This window comes from Felis catus, chromosome C1 (genome assembly GCF_018350175.1).
Source record: "Felis catus isolate Fca126 chromosome C1, F.catus_Fca126_mat1.0, whole genome shotgun sequence".
Classification (NCBI taxonomy): Eukaryota; Metazoa; Chordata; class Mammalia; order Carnivora; family Felidae; genus Felis; species Felis catus.
This window is the reverse complement of record NC_058375.1, coordinates 100,849,825-100,870,826: the sequence shown is the minus strand read 5'-3', so window position 1 is coordinate 100,870,826 and position 21,002 is coordinate 100,849,825. Positions and strand designations below refer to the sequence as shown.

The 21,002-nt window shown below is 41.2% G+C and overlaps 2 protein-coding genes across 9 annotated transcripts in view; one reads left to right on the top strand and one right to left on the bottom strand.

The window, feature by feature from the left end:
• The window catches only part of WDR3 (WD repeat domain 3), a 31,359-nt gene extending 19,631 nt beyond the window's left edge, over positions 1-11,728 (bottom strand). Inside the window, exons 1-9 of one of the 4 annotated variants that reach the window (XM_045033357.1) lie at positions 11,037-11,633; positions 9,920-9,998; positions 8,713-8,914; positions 7,559-7,768; positions 4,863-4,981; positions 2,683-2,761; positions 1,702-1,797; positions 657-770; positions 349-450 (exon numbers count right to left, since the gene is read on the bottom strand). In XM_045033357.1, coding sequence (XP_044889292.1) covers positions 349-450; positions 657-770; positions 1,702-1,797; positions 2,683-2,761; positions 4,863-4,981; positions 7,559-7,768; positions 8,713-8,883 — 891 coding nt within the window. In that variant the 5' untranslated portion in view covers positions 8,884-8,914; positions 9,920-9,998; positions 11,037-11,633. The other 3 variants (XM_011285092.3, XM_023259043.2, XM_011285091.4) reach the window with 3 other exon arrangements.
• A 34-nt stretch (positions 11,729-11,762) lies between these two features.
• The window catches only part of GDAP2 (ganglioside induced differentiation associated protein 2), an 80,907-nt gene continuing 71,667 nt past the window's right edge, over positions 11,763-21,002 (top strand). For all 5 annotated transcript variants that reach the window (XM_006935025.5, XR_006582949.1, XR_006582948.1 and 2 more), the window contains exons 1-2: positions 11,763-11,977; positions 20,283-20,526. In XM_006935025.5, the coding sequence (XP_006935087.2) occupies positions 20,351-20,526 (176 nt within the window). In that variant the 5' untranslated portion in view covers positions 11,763-11,977; positions 20,283-20,350. The remainder of the gene's footprint in view (positions 11,978-20,282; positions 20,527-21,002) is intronic.

Below are 21,002 nucleotides of genomic sequence, written 5' to 3'. Positions count from 1 at the left end.
CTGGTTGTATTAGCTGGGACAACTCCCTCTCTCTGGGATTGTTGGTTCGTGTGTAAAGTGGGAATACCGCTTCCTATCACAGCATTGCTCTCAAGACCAAAGAGGAAGCTAATGCCATTAAACTGCTTAGAAAGCACACACTAATGCTCGCTAACGATAAGGGCCATCACAGTAACTATGACTATGTTATGCTAATAGAAGCTAGGGATCCTAAGTCTACACAGCAGCACATACAGAACTGTTAACACGACTGGGGGAAACGCAGTCTCTGCACTGGATGTGAAACAAGCACGGTCTCTGAGAGGGAACAGCCCATCCCTATTGTTTTCTCTGACGACTGGTACTCACATGGCAAGCTAGAATCCTGCCCGTCCTGTCTACGGCAAGGTTCACGACTCTGTCCCTGCCCTCCCGCATGATGGAACCAGCTTTTCTGCACGTAAGGATGCGCTACGGAAGAAGCAAAGGAGAAGGTGAAGGTTAAATGCAAGTTCTGTCAAACCTCTGAAAAGATACGATTCTAAGAAATGCGGGTGACAAAGGTATTTCCTGAAATGATGAGAACTGCAAATTTTTAAATTAAAAAATCTCCAATTCTCATTGTTCCCACGACTCAATTCAAATGAAGCTTAGAAACAAAAAGAAAAAAGAATTACGTCCTCAGGAGTTTCATCTGTCTCCGGGGTACCATCCCGAGGCTCAGGTGTATCCTGTATCCCAGGGGGGGACCCTCTGCTTTTCTTGGGCTCTGGTTCTTCTAGGTCATCCATCTGTTTTATAAAAATGGGAAAATAAAAGCTGAAATAATGTGTCCCAGCCCTAATGACTTAGAAACCTATCCTCATGGCCACCGGTAACTTCCATTTAGGGTTCTCTTTGATCAAACCTCTTCAATGGTAGGACGCTTACTAGAGTATTTTAAAAACTGACTATAGCAAATGCAAACAAAAGTGTTCACTATCCTATCTCAATAACTTTCTGAAATATACGGACTATAGCTAATAAGTTATTAACTTAATCTAAAATTAAAAAAAAAAAAACGGTGACTGACTCTTCATTAACTTTAAAACCTTCTTAGGTGAAAGAGCTACCACCATATTGTGGAGGAAAGATTCAAGTCTGGAATCGAGAACGACAGAGGCAATAATACCTACAGAGGTTATATGTTCTCCTTTAAAGAAGCAAAGATACAGCCTAGACTACTGCAGTAGAACCCACCAGAACAGCTACTGAACACAACACTCCACACCTAACTCCAGCTAAATCTGAGGTCCATAAACTTTTTTCCACACAAAATCTTTAGGGATCTGAGAAAGTAACAGATCTTCTCAGAATATATTTTTATAAACACATGGAAATTTTACACAGATTTTTGTCCAAGGGGAAAGGGCCACACATATTCTTAAGTCCACCCACGGACACCCAAAGGTCCAGGAATTTTGTGCTAAGAGTTCCACAAAGTAAAAGATTAGCATTACCAGAAGGTGTAACCTAAAATTATCCTTCTTCAAGCTCAAATGAATGAGGGCAAAGGCACTAATAATGAAGAAAAAAAATCTCTGTTTAGGAGTTGGAAGTTATCAGTGATAGAATTCCTTCTAGTACAATGAGAAGAACTCAATGATTACATCTGATTCTAAATTCGATGAGCCCATGACACTGCTAAAACACAGCACTGCCCATAATCAGAAAAGCAATTACCTCCTGTAGGTAGGCTATGTCCCACGCCCTCAGCTCACTGTCGGAAGACCCAGTGATGAGTCGCTTTTCTTCTGACACGAGAACCAACCCCCACACCTACAGGGTATAAAAAGATCAAACAGGACTTTTAAGACATTCCAGGATATATGATGTGGCATTCCAAAAGTCTAAGTATACTATCTGTAGCGAAATCCCTTTGGAATTTACAAAGCTAATATTAAGGTAATCTTTTCAAAATACTGAAAGAAATTCTCACCTTTGGAAAGAAAAAGTGGTCTGTGGTAGAACCGTTGTTCATGCAGTAACTAGAAGTTTCTCTGTAATTTCCTACCCTTAAATTTACATAATGGCTGTTCAGCACAAATCGATCTAACTAGAATCCACTCAAAGGACGATTTTAAGTCTGGTACTTCTTTGTTTCAGCAGTGCCTTGCAAATAAAAGGTACCCCCACTGATGTCTACTGTATAATTTTCAGCCTCAAACATCTAAGAACAATATTGTTGCGAGTCAACAAAGAATCTAATTGCTTTTCATCATCAATTCCAGGTATGTTTTTGAAAGCCTGGTAAGAACAAAACATGGAGGAGGATACAACGATCTAAAATACTCCCTGCTCTTCACTGAAAATATGTATGTTCAGGTGACTCTTAAAATGGCCACGTTTGCTGTTTACGTGTCACCGGACCAGGCACTGTACAGTGTCATTAAACCCCCCTACAATCATAAAGGTGGACACATTACTTAGAAGCAATGAAACTCCTATTCGTGGGTTAAAAACCTATCCAAGGCCAATCTTTACTAAATCCCGAAGCAGCTGTATCTGCTCCCACGGCCGGCACTTCCTCCACCGCACCAACCTCTCTGTCTCTCGGGACAGCATGCAAGGATTACTGGGAGCAGTAAAAACAAAGCAGGAGAGAACACCATCTTTTCTTTCTGCCTCGCCATTCTTTCCCTGGGCCCGTGACCCTACATGTACCTCGGTTCGGTGGCCAACCATTGTTTTAAAGCAGTGCTGGGTGTCAAGGTCCCACCATTTCACCAGGGTATCTTTCCCACTAAAAAAAGAAACGAGAAAAATTTTATGAGAAAAAATCAGTAAACAGGACATCAAGGACTCATTTGTTGCCTTCAAAAAAATACACACAGCAACATGTCTAATGCTACTACTCCTCCTTTTTTTTTAAATTTTTTTTAATGTTTATTTATTTTTGAGACAGAGAGAGAGACAGAGCATGAACAGAGGAGGGTCAGAGAGAGGGAGACACAGACTCTGAAGCAGGCTTCAGGCTCTGAGCTATTAGCACAGAGCCTGACATGGGGCATGAACCCACAGACCATGAGATCATGACCTGAGCCAAGATTGGATGCTCAACCCACTGAGCCACCCGGGTGCCCCTACTCCTCCTTTTTTTGAGGAAAAAATCTAACTCCATGTGGCTATCAGGTACAAAATACCACGTTGCACCTGCAAGCACAAAAATAACCTTGAATTCAGAGTGATGAGGCACATATCACCTGTGTGATGGACCTGTGGCCCATCATTTTGAGCATGGCAGCATTAACCTTTTCCTTCTGTCAGCTGTCTGACACAGAAATACCTCGGATCTCTTCTGCTCCCCCATCTCCTGCTTCCAGCTGGTCTCTATGCCGCCTCTGTGAGGCCTTCACTCCTTCGAATTCATTTCTGTACACAAGCCTGAATTTCAGTTCTACTGCCTGAATTATTTTCATAGCTTTTCATCTGATCTCTTTGTCCGTTCCCGTTCCTTCATTACATCCAATAAACTACTATCAGATAATCACAACTTTTTAAACTTACACTAGCTCCAGGTTCTCTATAGAATCAAAATCAAATTCTTCAGCACCATTTTCAAAACCTCTCATTAATTGGCTTCTGGGTCTCCCTGCCAATGAGCTCTACTCCTCCTGCCTCAAACACCTCTTCCCTGCTTCTTCACTAATATAAATCCAATATAATTCTCCTTCATGACCAAACTGGAAAAAAACCAAAAGACAAAAAACCCAATTTATGAAGTCTTGCGTATACAATCCCACCTCACTGTGTTATTTCCTTTTTTTTTTTTTTTTTAAACAATTGACCCCTGTACAATGAGGGGGTTAGGGGGCACTGGCTCCCTCACCCCAGTGGAGTCAAAAATCAACATACAACTTTGACTCCCCCAAAACACTACTCACATACAGCCTACTGTTGACCAATAACATAAACAGCTGCTTAACACTTACGTTGTATGTGATATGCATTCTCACAACAAAGATAGAGAAAAGAAAATATTAAGAAATCATAAGAGAAAACACATTTACAGTACTCTATTTATTGGAAACAACACACAGATAAGTGGACCGGCCCAATTCAAATCTGTTGTTCAAGGGTCAACTGTTCACTGAGCTATAAAGGGTACAATTCTAGTGGAACCTTAGTCGTTCTCTCATAGAACTTGTGTTATCTAACAAGATACACCAATGTGCCATCCCACAGGAACTAACCCACCAACGGTATGCCATTCAGTGCTCCTTCACAACTGCTTCTGAGTCATTACTAAAGTTCTTCTAGTTACTGCTGGCAAACCTTAGGATCCCAAACTTCCCTGGGTGGCCATTCCTCAGGACCAATAATTATTATAGAAGGTTGAGCCATACGAAATGGCGGATATCATGTTTGACCTACACAAATGGAAATTTCAAATGGCTCAACCTAAGAGACGTTCAGAAGGGTTACATATAGAGCACGTCTGTTCTCAAAAGGCAGGCAGGAATTCAAGCACTTGGTATTTACACCAGCCCACTGCTCCACATTCTGCTTTCCTGATTTTCTAGGGATCCAGAAAGCAGACAGCTCAGTCTATGAAAGGCATGCCAAGGTTTAAGGAACATGGAAAAGCTAATGCCAGGGGATAACAATAACAAATCAGAAAAGATACTTTAAAAATGCTAGAAACAACTCTGGATAGCTTCTATGATACCACTGGGGAAAAGAGGGAAGGACAGAGGAATGCAGAGGACAAAGGAGGAAGCGAGCACATGAGCCTGAGGAGAGTGCAGAGAAATGAGGAAGGAATGAGGCACATTTCCTCTTTGAAACCCTCTCTGATGCATTCACATAGGAAAGAACTGGAAACGAAACGGTTATTTCTTTACCTAGTAACTAGTAGATTCTTTTCTCGTAGAAACAATGCTTGTGTCACGGCGTCCTTGTGCCCCTTCAGACGGTAGAGGCCACTTTCATTGATCACATCCCATACGATAGTATCTGTGTCCTAAAGGGATCAGATAATACAGAAGAATTTTCTTTGCCTTGAGAAACAATAGGATGTAGTATTTTTACTGCAAAGGTGATAGAACAGAAAACTGTAGAAAATCTGGAAACACATACAAAAAAGTACAGAGGGAATAAACACCAGTTAATTCCACCACCCAGATGTAACCACTGTTGCAGGTATGCTGTTTTATAATGTTCCAATCCAACATCCAGGTTATTTTTAGAAAACTGGGATCATGTTATTGGTAACATTTTATAACCCCCCCCAACTCTTTTCACTTAAAATATTTCCATTTTTCCACATCCCTCCAGACTGTTCTCGTTTTCAATGATCATATAATAATCAATCCTAAGGATATACCATAACCCATTTAAAATTTTTTGTTTTAACCACTTAGGTAGTTCCCAAATTTCTATCATAAATATGTGGAAATGAACATTCTTGCACAGAAATCTTTGTATATACCTCAGATCAGAATACTAAAAAGGGAAATTCTTGGGTTAAAAGGTATTAGTTTTCAAGTTTGCAATTCATCGCGACAAGGCGATCTCTTTAATTTGCTCCAATCTGTAGGTCCACCAGGGATATGAATGACAAGGCCAGTTTTCCCATCCCTTTGGCTCTGGATATTATGAGCTTCTCAAAAACCACTGCCAACTTCAGTAAAGTTATTATGAGATGAACGCTATTAATCCTTCCTATACTGAAAATATTAAATACATCCCCTTTTTCAATGTCTTTTAACTTTTTTTCCAGTTTCATTGAGAAATAACAATCATACATCACTGGATAAACTTGAGGTGCATGTACACCATGACAGCAACAGGTTCAGCTAACACCCATCTTCTCGTACAAATACAACAAAAAGCAAAGAAGATAAAAGGAAAAAAAATTTCTCCCTGTGAGAACTCAGGATTTACTCTCAATAAGTTTCCTATTTTTTTTAATGTACAAACGCTTTAAATCTAAATATTCAAATCTATTGATCTTTTCCTTTGTAATTTCTTTCTTTACTGACATGCTTAAAGTCCCTTTCTACCTTAGTAGCAGATACTTACTTCTAGTGTATCTTCTAGTGTACTTAAAATATCACTTTTTACTATTTAAGTTTCTAATCTGTGACTCATTTTGCATATGGCATAAAGTAAAGCTTTAATTCAAAACTTCCCCCTACATACTGAGCCAATTGCCTATACTATTTTGTGAGTAATTCATCATTTTTATACACACCAGAAACATTATCTTTAAAATATACTAATTAGAAACATGAGAGTGGATTTGAGTCTGGGATTCCCATTTGGTTGCAATAATCTACCTATTTTTGAATTGATGCCAGATTAACACATTTTAAATTATGACTTCATAATGCATTTAGTATCTGAAACCTCCTAAAAAAAATCTAACTCTGAAAAAAAACAAACAAACCTGAAGCCCTGTTTTATTATTCAACTTTCCCAAATTTCTGGTGTTTTTGATTCATTTGTTTTCCATTCATGCTTTAAATAATTTGGTCATGTTCTCAAAAAACAACAAAAACTTGTGAGATATTTATTTAAATTGCTTTATCTATATAAGTGAACTGGAAAAAAGTAGCATCTTTGTCTTCCCATTCAACATGGTTTGTATCTCTATTCAAGTCTTCTGTTACATTCTTTAGTATGGTTTCATAGTATTTTTCTGTTATTTAACCTACTGTTGTCAATGCAATCTTTTTTTTTTTAAATTTTTTTTTTTTTTTAACATTTATTCATTTTTGAAAGGCAGAGAGAGACAGCGCGAATAGGGGAGGGGCACAGAGAGAGGGAGACACAGAAACAGAAGCAGGCTCCAGGCTCCGAGCTGTCAGCACAGAGCCCGATGCGGGGCTTGAACTCACGGACCGCGAGATCACGACCTGAGCCGGTCGGCCGCTTAACCGACTGAGCCACCCAGGCGCCCCTGTCAATGCAATCTTTTATATTGCATCTTCTAAACTGATGACTGTGGACTTTATTGGACTTAATGGCAAAGAATGACCACTGTGTCTCTCCTTGACCCATCTGTTTTTCCCCTTGTGTACTGTTTTAAGTAGCACTTCCACAATGATGCTATATAATAGTTATCTGGGGCACCCTCATCTTGCTCCTATATTTAACAGGATTTTGGGGCGCCTGGGTGTCTCAGTCGGTTAAGCATCCGACTTCGGCTCAGGTCATGATCTCACGGTTTATGAGTTCCAGCCCCGTGTCAGGCTCTGTGCTGACAGCTCAGAGCCTGGAGCCTACTTCAAATTCTGTGTCTCTCTCTCTCGCTGCCCCTCCCCCATTCACACTCTGTCCTGTCTCTCTCTCTCAAAAATAAATATTAAAAAGATTAAAAACAATACCAACAGGCTTTTATCAGAGAACGTGATAGGAAATAAAATGAACCACCCAATTCATACTCATCCTTCTCCCTTTATTTCCACCATCTATACTGTTCTGTACACCAAAAACCCACTGTTTCACCCATCAGTTTTTGTGAACAACCAGCTTCAACATAAGCCTTATAGTCCTTTACTAAATCAAAATCTGGGCACCTGATTCAAAGTCTCACCTTGGACCCAGAAGCCAGTCTGCCTCCTAGCTGATCATACTTCAGGGAAGTGATGGCTGCCTTGTGTCCATTGAAGGTCACATTTCCTTCCCCACTCAGAAGACTGAAGATTCGGATAGACCCATCCTCATAACCAACAGCTAAGTGCAGCCCATCTGGGGAGGGACACAAGCAAGTGACTTCTTGTTTAAGTCCCTGAAGGATGAGGATCTGCAATTGTAAGAATCATAAACGATGTACAGGAGTTAAACACGTCATCAAAGGAAAAGTGTGGGAATAATCAGGGACAATAAAATTAAGAGCGTCAATAATTCCAGATCACTCTTATGAATGATAATAAAATTCTACAATTCATCTCAAGTTCTTTAATAGAGGAATTATTACTTGTGCTGGGCAATGAAACACTCAAGAAAGGGTAAAATTATATTCTCCAAAGCCCTACATTAGCATAATGATGTGCGAAAGTTTCCCAAGTGATAAATTACTAAATCCTCATCCTATGTTAACACCAAATGACTTTCCATATAGGGTTATTAAAACATCCTCGCTTTAACTGAGCCCCATCTTAAAGAAGTCAATCTGTGTGCCACTAGAGTGCTGTATGGTTTATCCCCAAGAAATTCTGGGTGGCAACAAGCATCAAAGTATTAACCTCTTGGGAGTCACATAGTAAGTGGACAAGATCAAAACGCCTCAATTTGGTTTGGCAGAAGTGGTAGGTTTAGGGAACTCAGTCACAAAGTATCAAAACCTAGTTTAACAACCTTGGGCCTCATCTGTAGAAGTGAGAAAAAGACTCGATCAACATAGCTGAGTAATATTCCTTTTAAATGGTTAATATTTTATAACTGGTTGCGAGGCCAAGTAGAAGAACTTGAAAAATAAAGAACTGGCAGAGAAAACCAAACATGTCAGGAATAATGACAACTACTCACCTGGAAATACTACAAATAGATATCTAAGAGGTAAACTGCTGTTTGGTGTGGTTTTCAGAATTTAGTGCAGAAGAACACAATAGAACCTGTTACTTGCTACCTAGGCCCAAAGAAAGACTTCTCTTCCAGGGGCACACACATACAAAAATCTCCCACTTCTGCCTCCCCATCCTCAAATACGTATAAATCAGTTATCAACCTCATTGATTTCTGGCTTACCTTCTCTCCTTTCCTTAAGTCCCAGATGAACACATGTTCGCAGGCTGGTACTGCCACATAGCGTCCTTTTTCACCACGAAGCGTCACAAAGACAATATTACCTTTTTGGCTGCCAATAAGGCCAAAGACTGCACTGGCAACATAGCGGAGATACTGCTTCGTGAGCCCCATGTCGTAATGTCTGGTTCCACAAGTGAGGCAGCTGTGCATGCAAACAAAGAAAACTCAGTTCCTTGGGTGTCTGGGTTCTGTGAGGCCAGCAAACACCAACTGTTTATCATGTGGTTAAAGCATGTAACTTGTGGCTTCTTCGCTTTTATTTACTCTGAATAAATCATTCACATAATACCTGGACATCCTCATTTTTTTATGTGCTGTTGACTCACGTGTAAGCCCTCATTCCTCAAGTTTCAAATTGGTCATCTTGTGCCCACCTCACAAATAACCGACATATGGCCTCAAGGCAGCTCAACAATTCACTTCTGTTCATTCAACCGCCATCAAAGTTTTTACACTGAGATGGACAGAGTCTGAATATATTTACAGTAAACAATTACTATAATCCTACTACCTGGAGAAGTGCTATTTTAGATACTAGATACTAGAGATATGATGTTGAGTAAAAGAAAATCCTTAACTTCATGGCACATTATCCTCTAGCATAGTGGTTCTCAAACTCAGGTACATATCCAAATCACAAGAGGTCTTACGAAAACAAATTGCTGAGAGCCACATTCACCTTACCTCCCAGGGCCGATTTCTGTTGTTGTTGTTTTTTTTTAAATTTTTTAATGTTTATTTATTTTTGAGAGACAAAGACACAGAGAGAGCAGGGGACGGACAGAGGGAAACACAGAATCCAAAGCAGACTCCAGGCTCTGAGCTGTCAGCAGAGAGCCCAACGTGGGGCTCGAACCCATGAACCACGAGACCATGTCCCGAGCCAAAGTTGGACGCCCAACCGACTGAGCCACCCAGGTGCCCCTGAAACACTGGTTATTGACAAAAGATACAAGTGAAGAAGATAAGCCAAGCTTCTCTGGTCTTAATACAAAGTGAAAAGTGCCCCAAACACCTATGCATCTTAAAAAATACAACACCAAACAGAAACTACACCCTTTTTCTGGGAGCTGCGTTTTGTTGCTGGTTTCTACATTTGGTTTAACTCTACAGAAACTATTTCTGATTACACTCTCCTTCAGCCTACCTTAACAGAAAAATAATCAATGCCAGCTCTCTTTAATATTTTCTTTTAGTAATCACTTAGTGGCCTCATTTTTCCTCACCTAAGAACCAACAAAAGCCAGTTAAAAATCAAGAAAAGAATTATTTTTTTTTTAATTTTTTTTTTCAACATTTATTTATTTTTGGGACAGAGAGAGACAGAGCATGAACGGGGGAGGGGCAGAGAGAGAGGGAGACACAGAATCGGAGACAGGCTCCAGGCTCTGAGCCATCAGCCCAGAGCCCGACGCGGGGCTCGAACTCACGGACCGCGAGATCGTGACCTGGTTGAAGTCGGACGCTTAACCGACTGCGCCACCCAGGCGCCCCAAGAAAAGAATTATTAACAATGTGATAATGCTGTTAGCCCATGCCATTTGATCAATTCTTCCCCAATTCCTCTTATTTCTCCAGCCCCTTAACTAGAATTGGTCCTCTTGGTAGTCTTTGGCCATCTACCAATTCTTTCCACAGTATTTTCCTTGGAGACTTCACATAGGATGCCTGGGCCCAGGGACACCTACATCTCTATTCCTGTCCATATACGTGAATACAAATAACAGAGTTCCAAAAACTTATGAAATATTCCCATTCAAAGACCCTGCAGCACCTCCTTGAACATATGTAAAACCAAACCTACCTTGCTTCCTGAACCCCTCATTTGTTCCTGTTTCTAAGACACACAACCCTCCCAGCCATTCAGGCTCAAAACCTTGTAGCAACCTTTGGCTCATTAATTAAAAAATATTATTATAGCAGGCAAGACTTAAAGGGCACTTATAAATAGCGATGTATTAAATGAATACACCTGAGTAAACATATGTGGTTAATGACAAATAGCAATTGAGTGAATTAAAAGGGTTAATACACGTAAGGCATTTAGAAAAGCATCTAAAGTATTGTAAATATACTTATAAAAAATTATTCACAATAAACCTTCAAAGTTGGTACTATTTTTACCCCCATTTTACAGACAAGGAAACTAAGCAAAGGGATGTAAGATACTTTCTGTTCTAGCTCTTTGCCACTGGGTTCCTATCAGGTTAGTTGGTTTCCTTCCTTGTCCTACCACCTTGCTTTCTTCACGTTTTTCCTCTCACCTAGAAAAACGTGCATTGTCCATGACCTATTTTTTTTAACCGGTGTTATTCTCTGAGGCCCACTTCCTCCGAGGCTAGACCAATCTTCGCAGCCTTTTCAATTGCCTCCGTATTCAAACTACCTTCCATACAACTTGGCACTGGTCATTTGTGTCTCACGTGCACAGATCTCGACGCCTTTCAGAGAGAGGTCATGACCTAACCTTCCCCCGCACCCCTACCATCCCTGTTTCCAGGTATAGCCGCAGATCCCCAAAATACGTTGCTGCTATGATGCACTGAAGGGCTGGGACGTTGCGACAGACTTGTCAGACGTCCCTAACCCAAGTCTTCAGTCAGGACAGAGCGAGGGGGCTCCGCACACGGATCATGCTGCCCGAGCATCCTCTGGAGAGCCGCTGGACTCGCGGCACCTCTACTACCGCAGGCGCCAGCCCCGGGCGATTGCAGGTGGCCTCCGGGGACGTCGGTAGGTTCGCAGTCGCTCAGGGTCCCCTCCACCCTAGCAACCGGCCGCAAACGCCCCCGCCTCATCTGGGGCTGGTGCCCCGAAGGCCTCAGCCAGGACCGCGAGGAACGGGGTTGGAACGCCTGGCCCCCACCTTACCCACCTGGGCCTCCACGAGGATCCGGGCCGCTTGGACCCGCCCACAGTACCCGCCCCTTCCGGGTCCGCTCCGCGACCCACTTCCGCCCGGCATTCCTTTTGCCTTCGAGGAGGAAATGACGTACGTGTGGGCTGTGGTTGGTGAGGGCCGGCCGGTAGCGGAAGCCGTGTTCGCCACTCAAAGCTCTTCCAGCTGGTCACTCCAGCCTCCTGGGACTTTGCCTCACCTGATCGCCGAGCTCCTGGCCGGGGGTGTCTGGGGATGCCGCTCGGCCGCTTTCTGCGAGGAGCTTAACCCGCCCCACTGCCGCCCGGATGGGACCGCCGGAGTGCGGTGAGAGGCGGGACCTAGACCCGGGCCGGGGGGAAAGCGGGGTGGAGCGGGCGGGGGGCGCGGCTGGAGGCGCTCGGACTCGGCCCCGGCTGGGGGTGCGGACGGAGAGGGTTAGTGCTGTCCGCCCTCTGGGAGAATGAGCCTGCCACTTCTTCCCCAGCGGTTGGTCGGGCTCTTCTGGCCCGCAGCACTGTCGGGGACGACTTATCGACAAGAAGACAGGGTAGGCAGACCTGGGTACCAGGGCCAGTGGTGCTGCAGTCACTGGGGAGGCACGCGCCCTGGATGCAGGTGAGATAGGGCGGCTGGGACCCCTGCAGGTTACAGCCCCACGGTCAAGTGTATGTTGCCGCGCGTGTGGACGGAGAGTTCCACAAACCGAGAGCAGGTCGAGTCAGGGCTGGATAGGCGCCGAGCCCAGGATGCTGAGTTGTCTGGATCCCCACAGTCCCTGGAGTGACATTGGTCTGGCTTTGTGTTTCCGCTCCCTGGCCGCTTGAGGGGGAAGTGACCAGTGCTGACTCCTCCTTGCGTGGTAATCGAGGTTTAGGTACTCTGTCACCAAGTGGAAATTAGGCTTTCTGTCTTGCAGCTCTGTCCGCTTCTATTCTTGGGCGGCACAGAAATGTTCAGAAATGAGTTCTGATGTGTGTAGTTGTGGAAAATTAAAGCTAACAAAAAGCTCTACGATGGAAATAAGCCTTTGCCTTTGCTTATTTAACAAGATGTCTGCAGTCAACCTAGAAATCAGACATTTATCTAAATTATCTGATTATCTTCAGACGTTTCTGGAGTTCTTAACACATGTGCATCTGGCCTTCCATATTCAAGAAAATTGCAATAGTAGCGACTGAGACTATAGATAGATGTAGCACTGTAGGTGTTTTGAAACAAGATTACCGTGGCTTGGATGAATGAGAAAGGAGGAAATTGTGGCAACAAACTATTATTTCAGTAAATGTTATGGGGAAGGGAGCATTTAGGTGGGTGTGTATAGTTAAAATCTCCTATAGGTGATATGCATTATATAATTAGAAAAAATGTATGCTTCAGTAGAAAACTGCATAATCTAGATTCTATCTAGAATGCTATTCCAAGAAAGCTATTTTACAACTCTGTGAACTCTAGATAACTAATGTCAATACTGTATAATTTTTGTCTATAGACATGTAGATTTTGTCCTCTTAAAGATTCAGTGGAAGTTGCCTTCCTGTATGTTCATTTCAATATTCCTGATCAATATGTTCAATTTTGGAATTCCCTTCAATCTACCACCTGCCTGGTTTGCTTTTGAGTTAAATAAAATGTTGGATACCTATTCATTTTTATATTTGAATGAGTCATGATTTTACTTAAAATTTCTCTTAATGTTATGAAATATGCGGAGGGACAATCACAAATGGAAAAAATAATTTTAATAAAAGTTGGGGTAAGAGCAGCTGTGATTGAGTGCCAAGATAATGCATTTTATAAAAGTCCCAATTCATACAGTATTTAAAGAGAATAACCCTGATTTCTCATTTAAGTTTCACATTGTCCAATTTGTATTAATTGTATTAATACTAATAATTAAAACTTAGTAAAGTATTTTTAAAAAATTTTTAATGTTCATTTATTTTTGAGAGAGAGAGACCCAGAGTGTAAGTGGGCAAGACCAGAGAGAGGGAGGGAGACGCAGAAACTGAAGCAGCCTCCAGGCTCCCAGCTGTCAGTACAGACACGAATGTGGGGCTCGAACTCACAAACCATTATATCATGACCTGAGCCAAGTCTGACGCTTAACCGACTGAGTCTTCCAGGCGCCCCTAGTTAAATGAAGTTCTTTTAATATGAAGGTGGTACTATGAACTCACCATTGGAGCATGTGCTTTCGGTGGTTTTGAATAATGTTAAATTTGACCTGGGCCATTGATACCACTTAGAAATATTTGTTAAACTGTATTTATTGTTGACATTATCTTTATTGCCTTGGTTTGTTGTTCCACCTAAGTAACTTAAAAATAAAGTTATTTCTATTTGTATAGAATAATTCATAAATATGATAGATTTGGTGTTGGGATGGAGGTACTCCAGATGAATATCTAATGTGCCCTGAAGTTTTAAATACCGAAATACAAGGCATAAGGAAGGGTAAATCTGTAATTTGTTTTGCTGTGTTTGCACAGTGAAAAGAGCGCTGGTGATTAATGGAGGTCAAAAGCATGGACCAGCTCTCTATGTACTTTTACCCAGGCCTGTCCAAACAATGTAAACATTTAAAAAAAAAAAACCAAGCAAACAGATTTAAAGTTCTTGTTTTTCTCTTTTAAATGATACCATTTTCTTTTTATCCAGACAAAAACGAGGTTATCTTGAGACAGTGATCTAGGCTATTCTGCCTGACCCTGCCTAGTCTTGAACAATAAAAATCTAATCCCTCTAGCCAATACAATTATTCATATAAAGCTTTATTTAGAGCACTTCTTAAACTGAAGGATTGCAGATTTTTTTAAAAAACAAATGAGGTCTTAACCTAAACATTGACAATATTTGGGGAAATAGACAAGCCATAGGGTAATGAGAATTGTTTATTCTCACTATGCATTTGAATCGTAAAGGATTTATCTTTAGGTCATCATTCATGAAGATATTGAAGGTAACCTTAAGATAGTATGGCTAAGGAAATAGATATGATCCATTCTAGAATCTTCTGTTTGTCTCCTGTAGACTTTTTGATCCTGGGACATAGATGTCTTGCCTCAGGAGCCTTTTAGACTAAGGTTTAGTGTTTACTTAGGAACCTGCGCAAAGTACAGAACTGATTAACTGATATTCACTGGAAGGTCTTGCTCCTTAATGTTAACCAAAATTTGGCTTCAACTACATAGCACTGTGTTGCCTTTCCCTCCTCCCTCACCTGAGCACTCTGTGTTCTGTCATTGGGATTCTTAATCAGAGTCTGGGAACCTTCTCAAATTTATTTGCAAATCTTTCCTTATATCAGCTCATGTACTCACATTTTGGGTGGTGAAAAGGTCTTGATCTTTTTATATGATTCCCAAAAGGGTCTGTGACACGAAAAATGTTAAGAACCCATATTCCTTAAGTATCAAGGATCAAATTTTCCTGCGTAGCTTGGCTTTGCTGCTCCATTTGCTTTATTGCCAAGGTGTGTGTGTTGGAGAAAAGGGGAGATTTAAATCTCTTTTTTATGAGAAATACCAATTTCTGTTTAGAGATGGAGGTGAAAAAGAATTTATTCTTTGTTAAATGCTATGACGCTTTCTATAGAATGCCATTCAACTTTGAGAGCTCTGAAGCATGTTTATTGCTCATTTAGCACCCAATATCTTAAGGGGCACAGTGACTTTTAAGATCTGGGAAGGAGGTCCAACAAATTATATGGATAAGATGTGATCGAAGATACAAGCCAACCACCCACTAGTGTACTGTCAAAGAGGATAGTAGAGTTTCAGGGAAAGAATGACCAATAGTTAATGCAACTAAAATTTGATTAGCTCCTGGATTTAACATTTGGGCAGTCATTGTTAGACCTTGAAAGAGCAATTTTAGCATTGTTACCAGAGGTGCCAACAAAACTGCAGTAGGTTGAATAAATGGAAGAAAAGGAAATAGATCTCCAAAACAGATTATGTTTATGAAGTTAGGTCATAGAATGAAGCATTTAGCTGGCATCTGAAGAAGAAATAGGGTAGGACTTTTTTTTTTTTTTTTTTTTAAGAATAGGAGGACAGAGGGGAAGGAGAGATCAGATACTGTGAAGGAAGAGTTATTATCTTTTCACTTAGAGGAGAGCTGGTAAAGTGGAATAAAATGCATTATTTGAAGGCAGTTGGGCAGGCTTAAAAGTGCAGCTTCCAGATTTTTCCTCACCTCTGTAAAACCTGTCTACTTTTGGTCTCAACTGTCACATCCTGGAAGAGACATTCTCTCCGATCTAAGTTAGCTTTCCATCTTGTTCTTCTTTACAGAACACTTCTCACAAATTTCAGCTAGGCAGTATATTTGTTTCTGTGATTATATATTTGTGTGATTTTTGTGAGTCTCCCTCTGCCAGTAGAATCTCAGCATCTAACAATACTTAAGTAATTGAATGCCTGGGACATAGTGGGCAAATAAGTATTTATTGTCTTATAACTTCTATGGGCCAGGAATTCAGAATTCAGTAGCAGCTTAGTTATGTGGTTCTGGTTCATGAGCATTTCTTGTGAGGTTGCAGTCAGGATGTCAGCTGGGGCTGAAGTCATTTGAAGCCCAACTGAGGCTGGAGGATCCAAGGGGATTCCTTCACCTGCCTGGGCATCAATGCTGGTTGTTAGCAGGAACTCTCAGGTACTTCCCATGGGGACCTTCTCATGGGCTTCTTGAGTATCCCACATCGTAGGAGCTAACTTCTCAGAGCAAGCACTCCAAGAGAGCACAATATCTTTTATGACTCATCCTTCAAAGTCATATTCTATCATTTCTGCAGAATCTATTGGTTAGTATATGGGCCAGCCCTGTTCATTGTCAGAGGCAGCTGTACCCGGGCATTGATATCAGGAATTGGCATCATTGAAGGACATCTTGGAGGATGTCCACCGCAAATGCTATATGGTGTAGTATAGAGTCACCCAAGAATTACTAACACAGTTTCCTAGTATTTCCTAATAGTGTTGATGGAGGGCCTCGGAAAACATGCATTTGTCTTGGCAGCAGACAGGATACTGTTTTTCTCATAGCATAAGACTAGAATGAGAGAAAAAAGATGTTGGGTTGATCTGGGTTTTAGGGGTTAACAAATCATTATAAGGGCAGACATTGAGATAAATAAGTGTATCTTAATTCAGCAGTTGGTTTGGTTTATTTGGTACTGTCTTTGACAGCAAGTGTTTTGGTCTTTGCCACACGTGGAGCCATAACTTTATCTCAGCAGTGGTGCAGGTGACTTTCACCTTGGCTCTGAGAAAGTTGTAACAGGTAACTTTTCATCGTACCTTGCTTTGTGCCAGATTATATTGTATAATCCTCAAAATAACCCTGTAAGTAGATTACTCTTATTTTCGAAGTAAGGAAACGGCTTGCAGTTAAGGATGACCCAACTGTTATGTCCTAGACCTAAACTCAGGTCTGCTGATAACAGAGCCTAAGCTTAATTTATTTACTTTGTACCACCCTGCCTCTCCCTCACAGTGTAATTGCACGTGGAAGGATTTATCTTAAAACACTGAAGAAGCCAGATTCAAAATTGTACATACATTATGATTTCACCTATCATAGAAAAAGATAGGAACTACATAAAAATTGGGGAGTTTTTCCCCTGTTACTTCCCCCCTCCAAATGTTCTATAAGTGGATATTAGAGTTAGAAAAGTTATTTTAAAGAAGTAATTTTGAGGGCGACTGGCTGGCTCAGTCAGTTGGGCGTCCGACTTTGGCTCAGGTCATGATCTCGCGGTCTGTGAGTTCCAGCCCCACATCGGGCTCTGGGCTGACAGCTGAGAGTCTGGAGCCTGTTTCGGATTCTGTGTCTCCCTCTCTCTCTCTCTGACCCTCCCCTGCTCATGCTCTGTCTCTCTCTGTCTCAAAAATAAATAAATGTTAAAAAAAATTTTTTTAATACAAAATAAATAAGTAATTTTGTTCTGAAAGTTGGCACTCGAGTTTGCAAAATGAACACTAACTCTGTGTTTAATGGACTTTTTTATGTTATAGCTAAGTTTCAGCATGAGTCATTGTCTTCAGAAATCTGTGAATAATTTTTTTTAAGTATGAATTTCTGCAAAATGTCATTCCATTGAGCTCCAGGCAGTTCAACTGTGGAAAATAAATGTCTCTATTTGTCCTCTCTTCAGCTTGTCCAGCTCAGGTTTGCATACTTGTTAACAGATCAGCAGATCTCGTGATTGCCTCCAGTTTCAAAGGCCAATTGGGTGGATTAAACACTGACTTCTGATAAAATTAATTTATTTCAAAATAATTTCAAAGGCGTATTTATATCGGATAAGAATAATCCTCTTACATAGTTTTATCATGGTATCATCTATAAGGCCTTTCTGAAATTGTTATATAAACGATCACACTTCCCACGCCACAGTGCTGGCGCAGGAGCTAACATATTGTGCCTAATCCATGGTTCGTTCCATTTAGTATCTCACATTTCTCAGCAAGAAACACCAAGGAATTAGATGAAGAAAGGCATGTTTGTTCTCCTTCTCTAATAACAAACCTTAAGGTCACACAGAAAATTCTAACAAGAAGTTCACAGCCCAGCTGATCATCTGCCTGCTCAGTGGTGACAGTGATCTGTAACTTACCAAACACACTAATCAGTTCTTGGCCCTGTGACTCGGCATTTCAGTAGCACTTCCCTTAGCTGATCTTCTCAAACACTCCTTAAAATGCTTTCTTCACCTGGCTTTTAGGCTTTTAGGCTGTTTCCTGGTGTTCCTCCCTATCCTTTTATTCCTCTTTATCATTTTTTTTTTTTAACTTGTCCTCTTTTCAACCTATAAGTTTTGCCTGAGGACTCAGTCCTTGGATCTCTTTTCTCCATTTGTATGGTCTCTTTTGGTAATCATGTCCGGTTCCCATAGCCTTAAATGCCACCCACACGCTGAGTCTTCCAGATTTATATCTGTAGCCCGACCTCTTTTCTGAGCTCTAGCCTCTTACAGCCAATTGCATATCTGACTTCAATACTTGGCCATATGAGGAGCATCTCAAACTTAACACGTGCAAAAACATATGAGGAAAAACGACCGTGATTATCACTCCACTGCACAACCTACTCCAGCCTTCCTCTTCTCTGTAAATAGCATTAGCATCTACTCAGCTGCTCGAGCAAGAAATCTAGGAATTACCTTTGATTCTTTTCTTTTCCCTCATCCTTCACAGCCGTTTAGCAAGTCTCGTCGCCTCTACCTTCAAAATACATTCCAAATCCAACCGTTTCTCACCACCTTCTTCACCATGTCACCTAGATCCCTGCAGCAGTTTTCTACTGGTCTCTGGTTTTATTCTCACCCTCACTCCATTTCACGGTAGCTAGAGTAATCTTACCAGGTGTTGTTTATATTGAGTCATTACCTCTGTCAAGATCCTCTAACAGCTTCCCCTCCTGTTTACAATAAGATCGAACCTTCTCATTAGGGCTTACAAACTGCATCATCCAGCCTTTCCATCTCTCACCAACCTCAGTCACCCACCACTCATTACCTAGCTTATTCTACTGTATCCACATCGGCCTCCTCACCCTTCCTGGGATACACCAAGCTCCTTTCTGCCCTCTGGGCCTTTACTCTTGCTATTTCCTCTGCCTGAAACACTGCAGGGCTTCACGTTGCCTGCTCTCTCACTTTATTTAGCTCTCTACTCAGATACCCCATTTCTCTTGTAATACTTACTGCCCTCAGTCATTCTTTAGATACCTGCTTGCCTGTTTGGTTACTGTTTATCATCTCCTCTCCAGGAAGCATAAGCTCAGTAAGTGCATGGACTTGCTGTCTTATTCACCAGTGCATCCCCCGTGCCTCCAACAATACCTGACCCATGACAGATGCTCATAGAGATTTATTGGATGAATGAATCTGCATTTTACTGCAACAGCTGTCTGGCTTCTTGGCAAATTAAATATCCTCTACTCATGCTGAATTTCCCATGGCCTCTCTGTAGTACTTGATACCGTGTGTCTTCCTATCACCCTCTTCTAACTTCTACGTTTCTGTACAACCATCTTCCTACCACATCATTGTCTCCTGCCATATCTTGTAAATTGTCCAGTCCTGTTAATTCTTCCTTTGTATGTATATTGCCTCTCAAATCCACGCCTTCTTCTCCGTCTGCTTCTCTACTAAGTTCAAACTTTTATACTTGATTGCAGGAACCTCCCCGCTTTTCCTTTTGTCCTACTCAGTTATCATTAAGATCTTATCTCCATATTATCATTCCACTGAACTCTTTAAATTGTGCATATTATTTATCTTTGTATCTCTTGCAGCACCTAGCACCACCCCCGCCCCCCATAGCAGACACTCAGTGAATGCTGAATGAATTGTCCTGTGTTTCTAGAAAGTAGAACTGGTGGGTCATGTGATTATTTTAATGACTATAATTCTTTGAAAAGAATTTGTGCTTCAATAATCCCCCTTTCTTCTTTAGAGAAACTATAGCAATTCTTTGTTGTGTATTGATTTTTATGGAGTGTTTAAGTGACTAATCACACAATGTACTATTAGAGCATTTCACAGTAGAGATTTGTTTTTTGATCTAATGGAAGTAAAGTAGTATCTGTACTTGTGTTAAAATGGTTCTTTCTTTTCTTTTAGGCTGAAGTCTCCAGTGAATATTGAATTGCTGAGAAATTTGGGGAAAGACCAGCTGAAGTTCCCATTCCATGGATCCCTTGGGTGCCCCTTCCCAGTTTGTGGATGTGGATACGCTACCCAGCTGGGGCGACTCATGTGAAGATGAATTAAATACTTCCGATACTGCAGCTGAAACATTACAAGAAAATACTGTTAGATCACCTTTTCTTTACGACAAGGATATCAGCGGGAAAGTGATTCTTTGGTAATTCTTTGACTAAATCATACCAAAATATGATAATATTCTCGTAATTTTTTTCTGAATTATTTTTTCTCATTGTTTCTTCTAAACCCCTCTTTTCTCATAACTTCTTCTGAACTTTTTTGTGAGCCCTAGCTCTGTTAACGTATCATTTTGCACATACTTACACAGTTTTATTGAGGTATAATTGACATACAATAAGCTGCGTATTTTTTTAAAGTGTACAGTTTGGTACACTTTGACATGTGTATATCCGTGAGCCTGCTCTCCCATTCCAATCACCACAGCCAACTTAATTATCACCCCCAAAAGTGTGTTTTGTGTCCTTGCATAATCCCTCCTTCATGCCCCCCCTGACTCCACATCCCATTAATCTTTCTGTCACTATAGATCAATTTGCATTTTCCAAAGTTTTATGTAAATGGAATCACGTACCCTTTTTGTCATCTGGCCACCTTTGTTCAGCGTGATCATTCGAA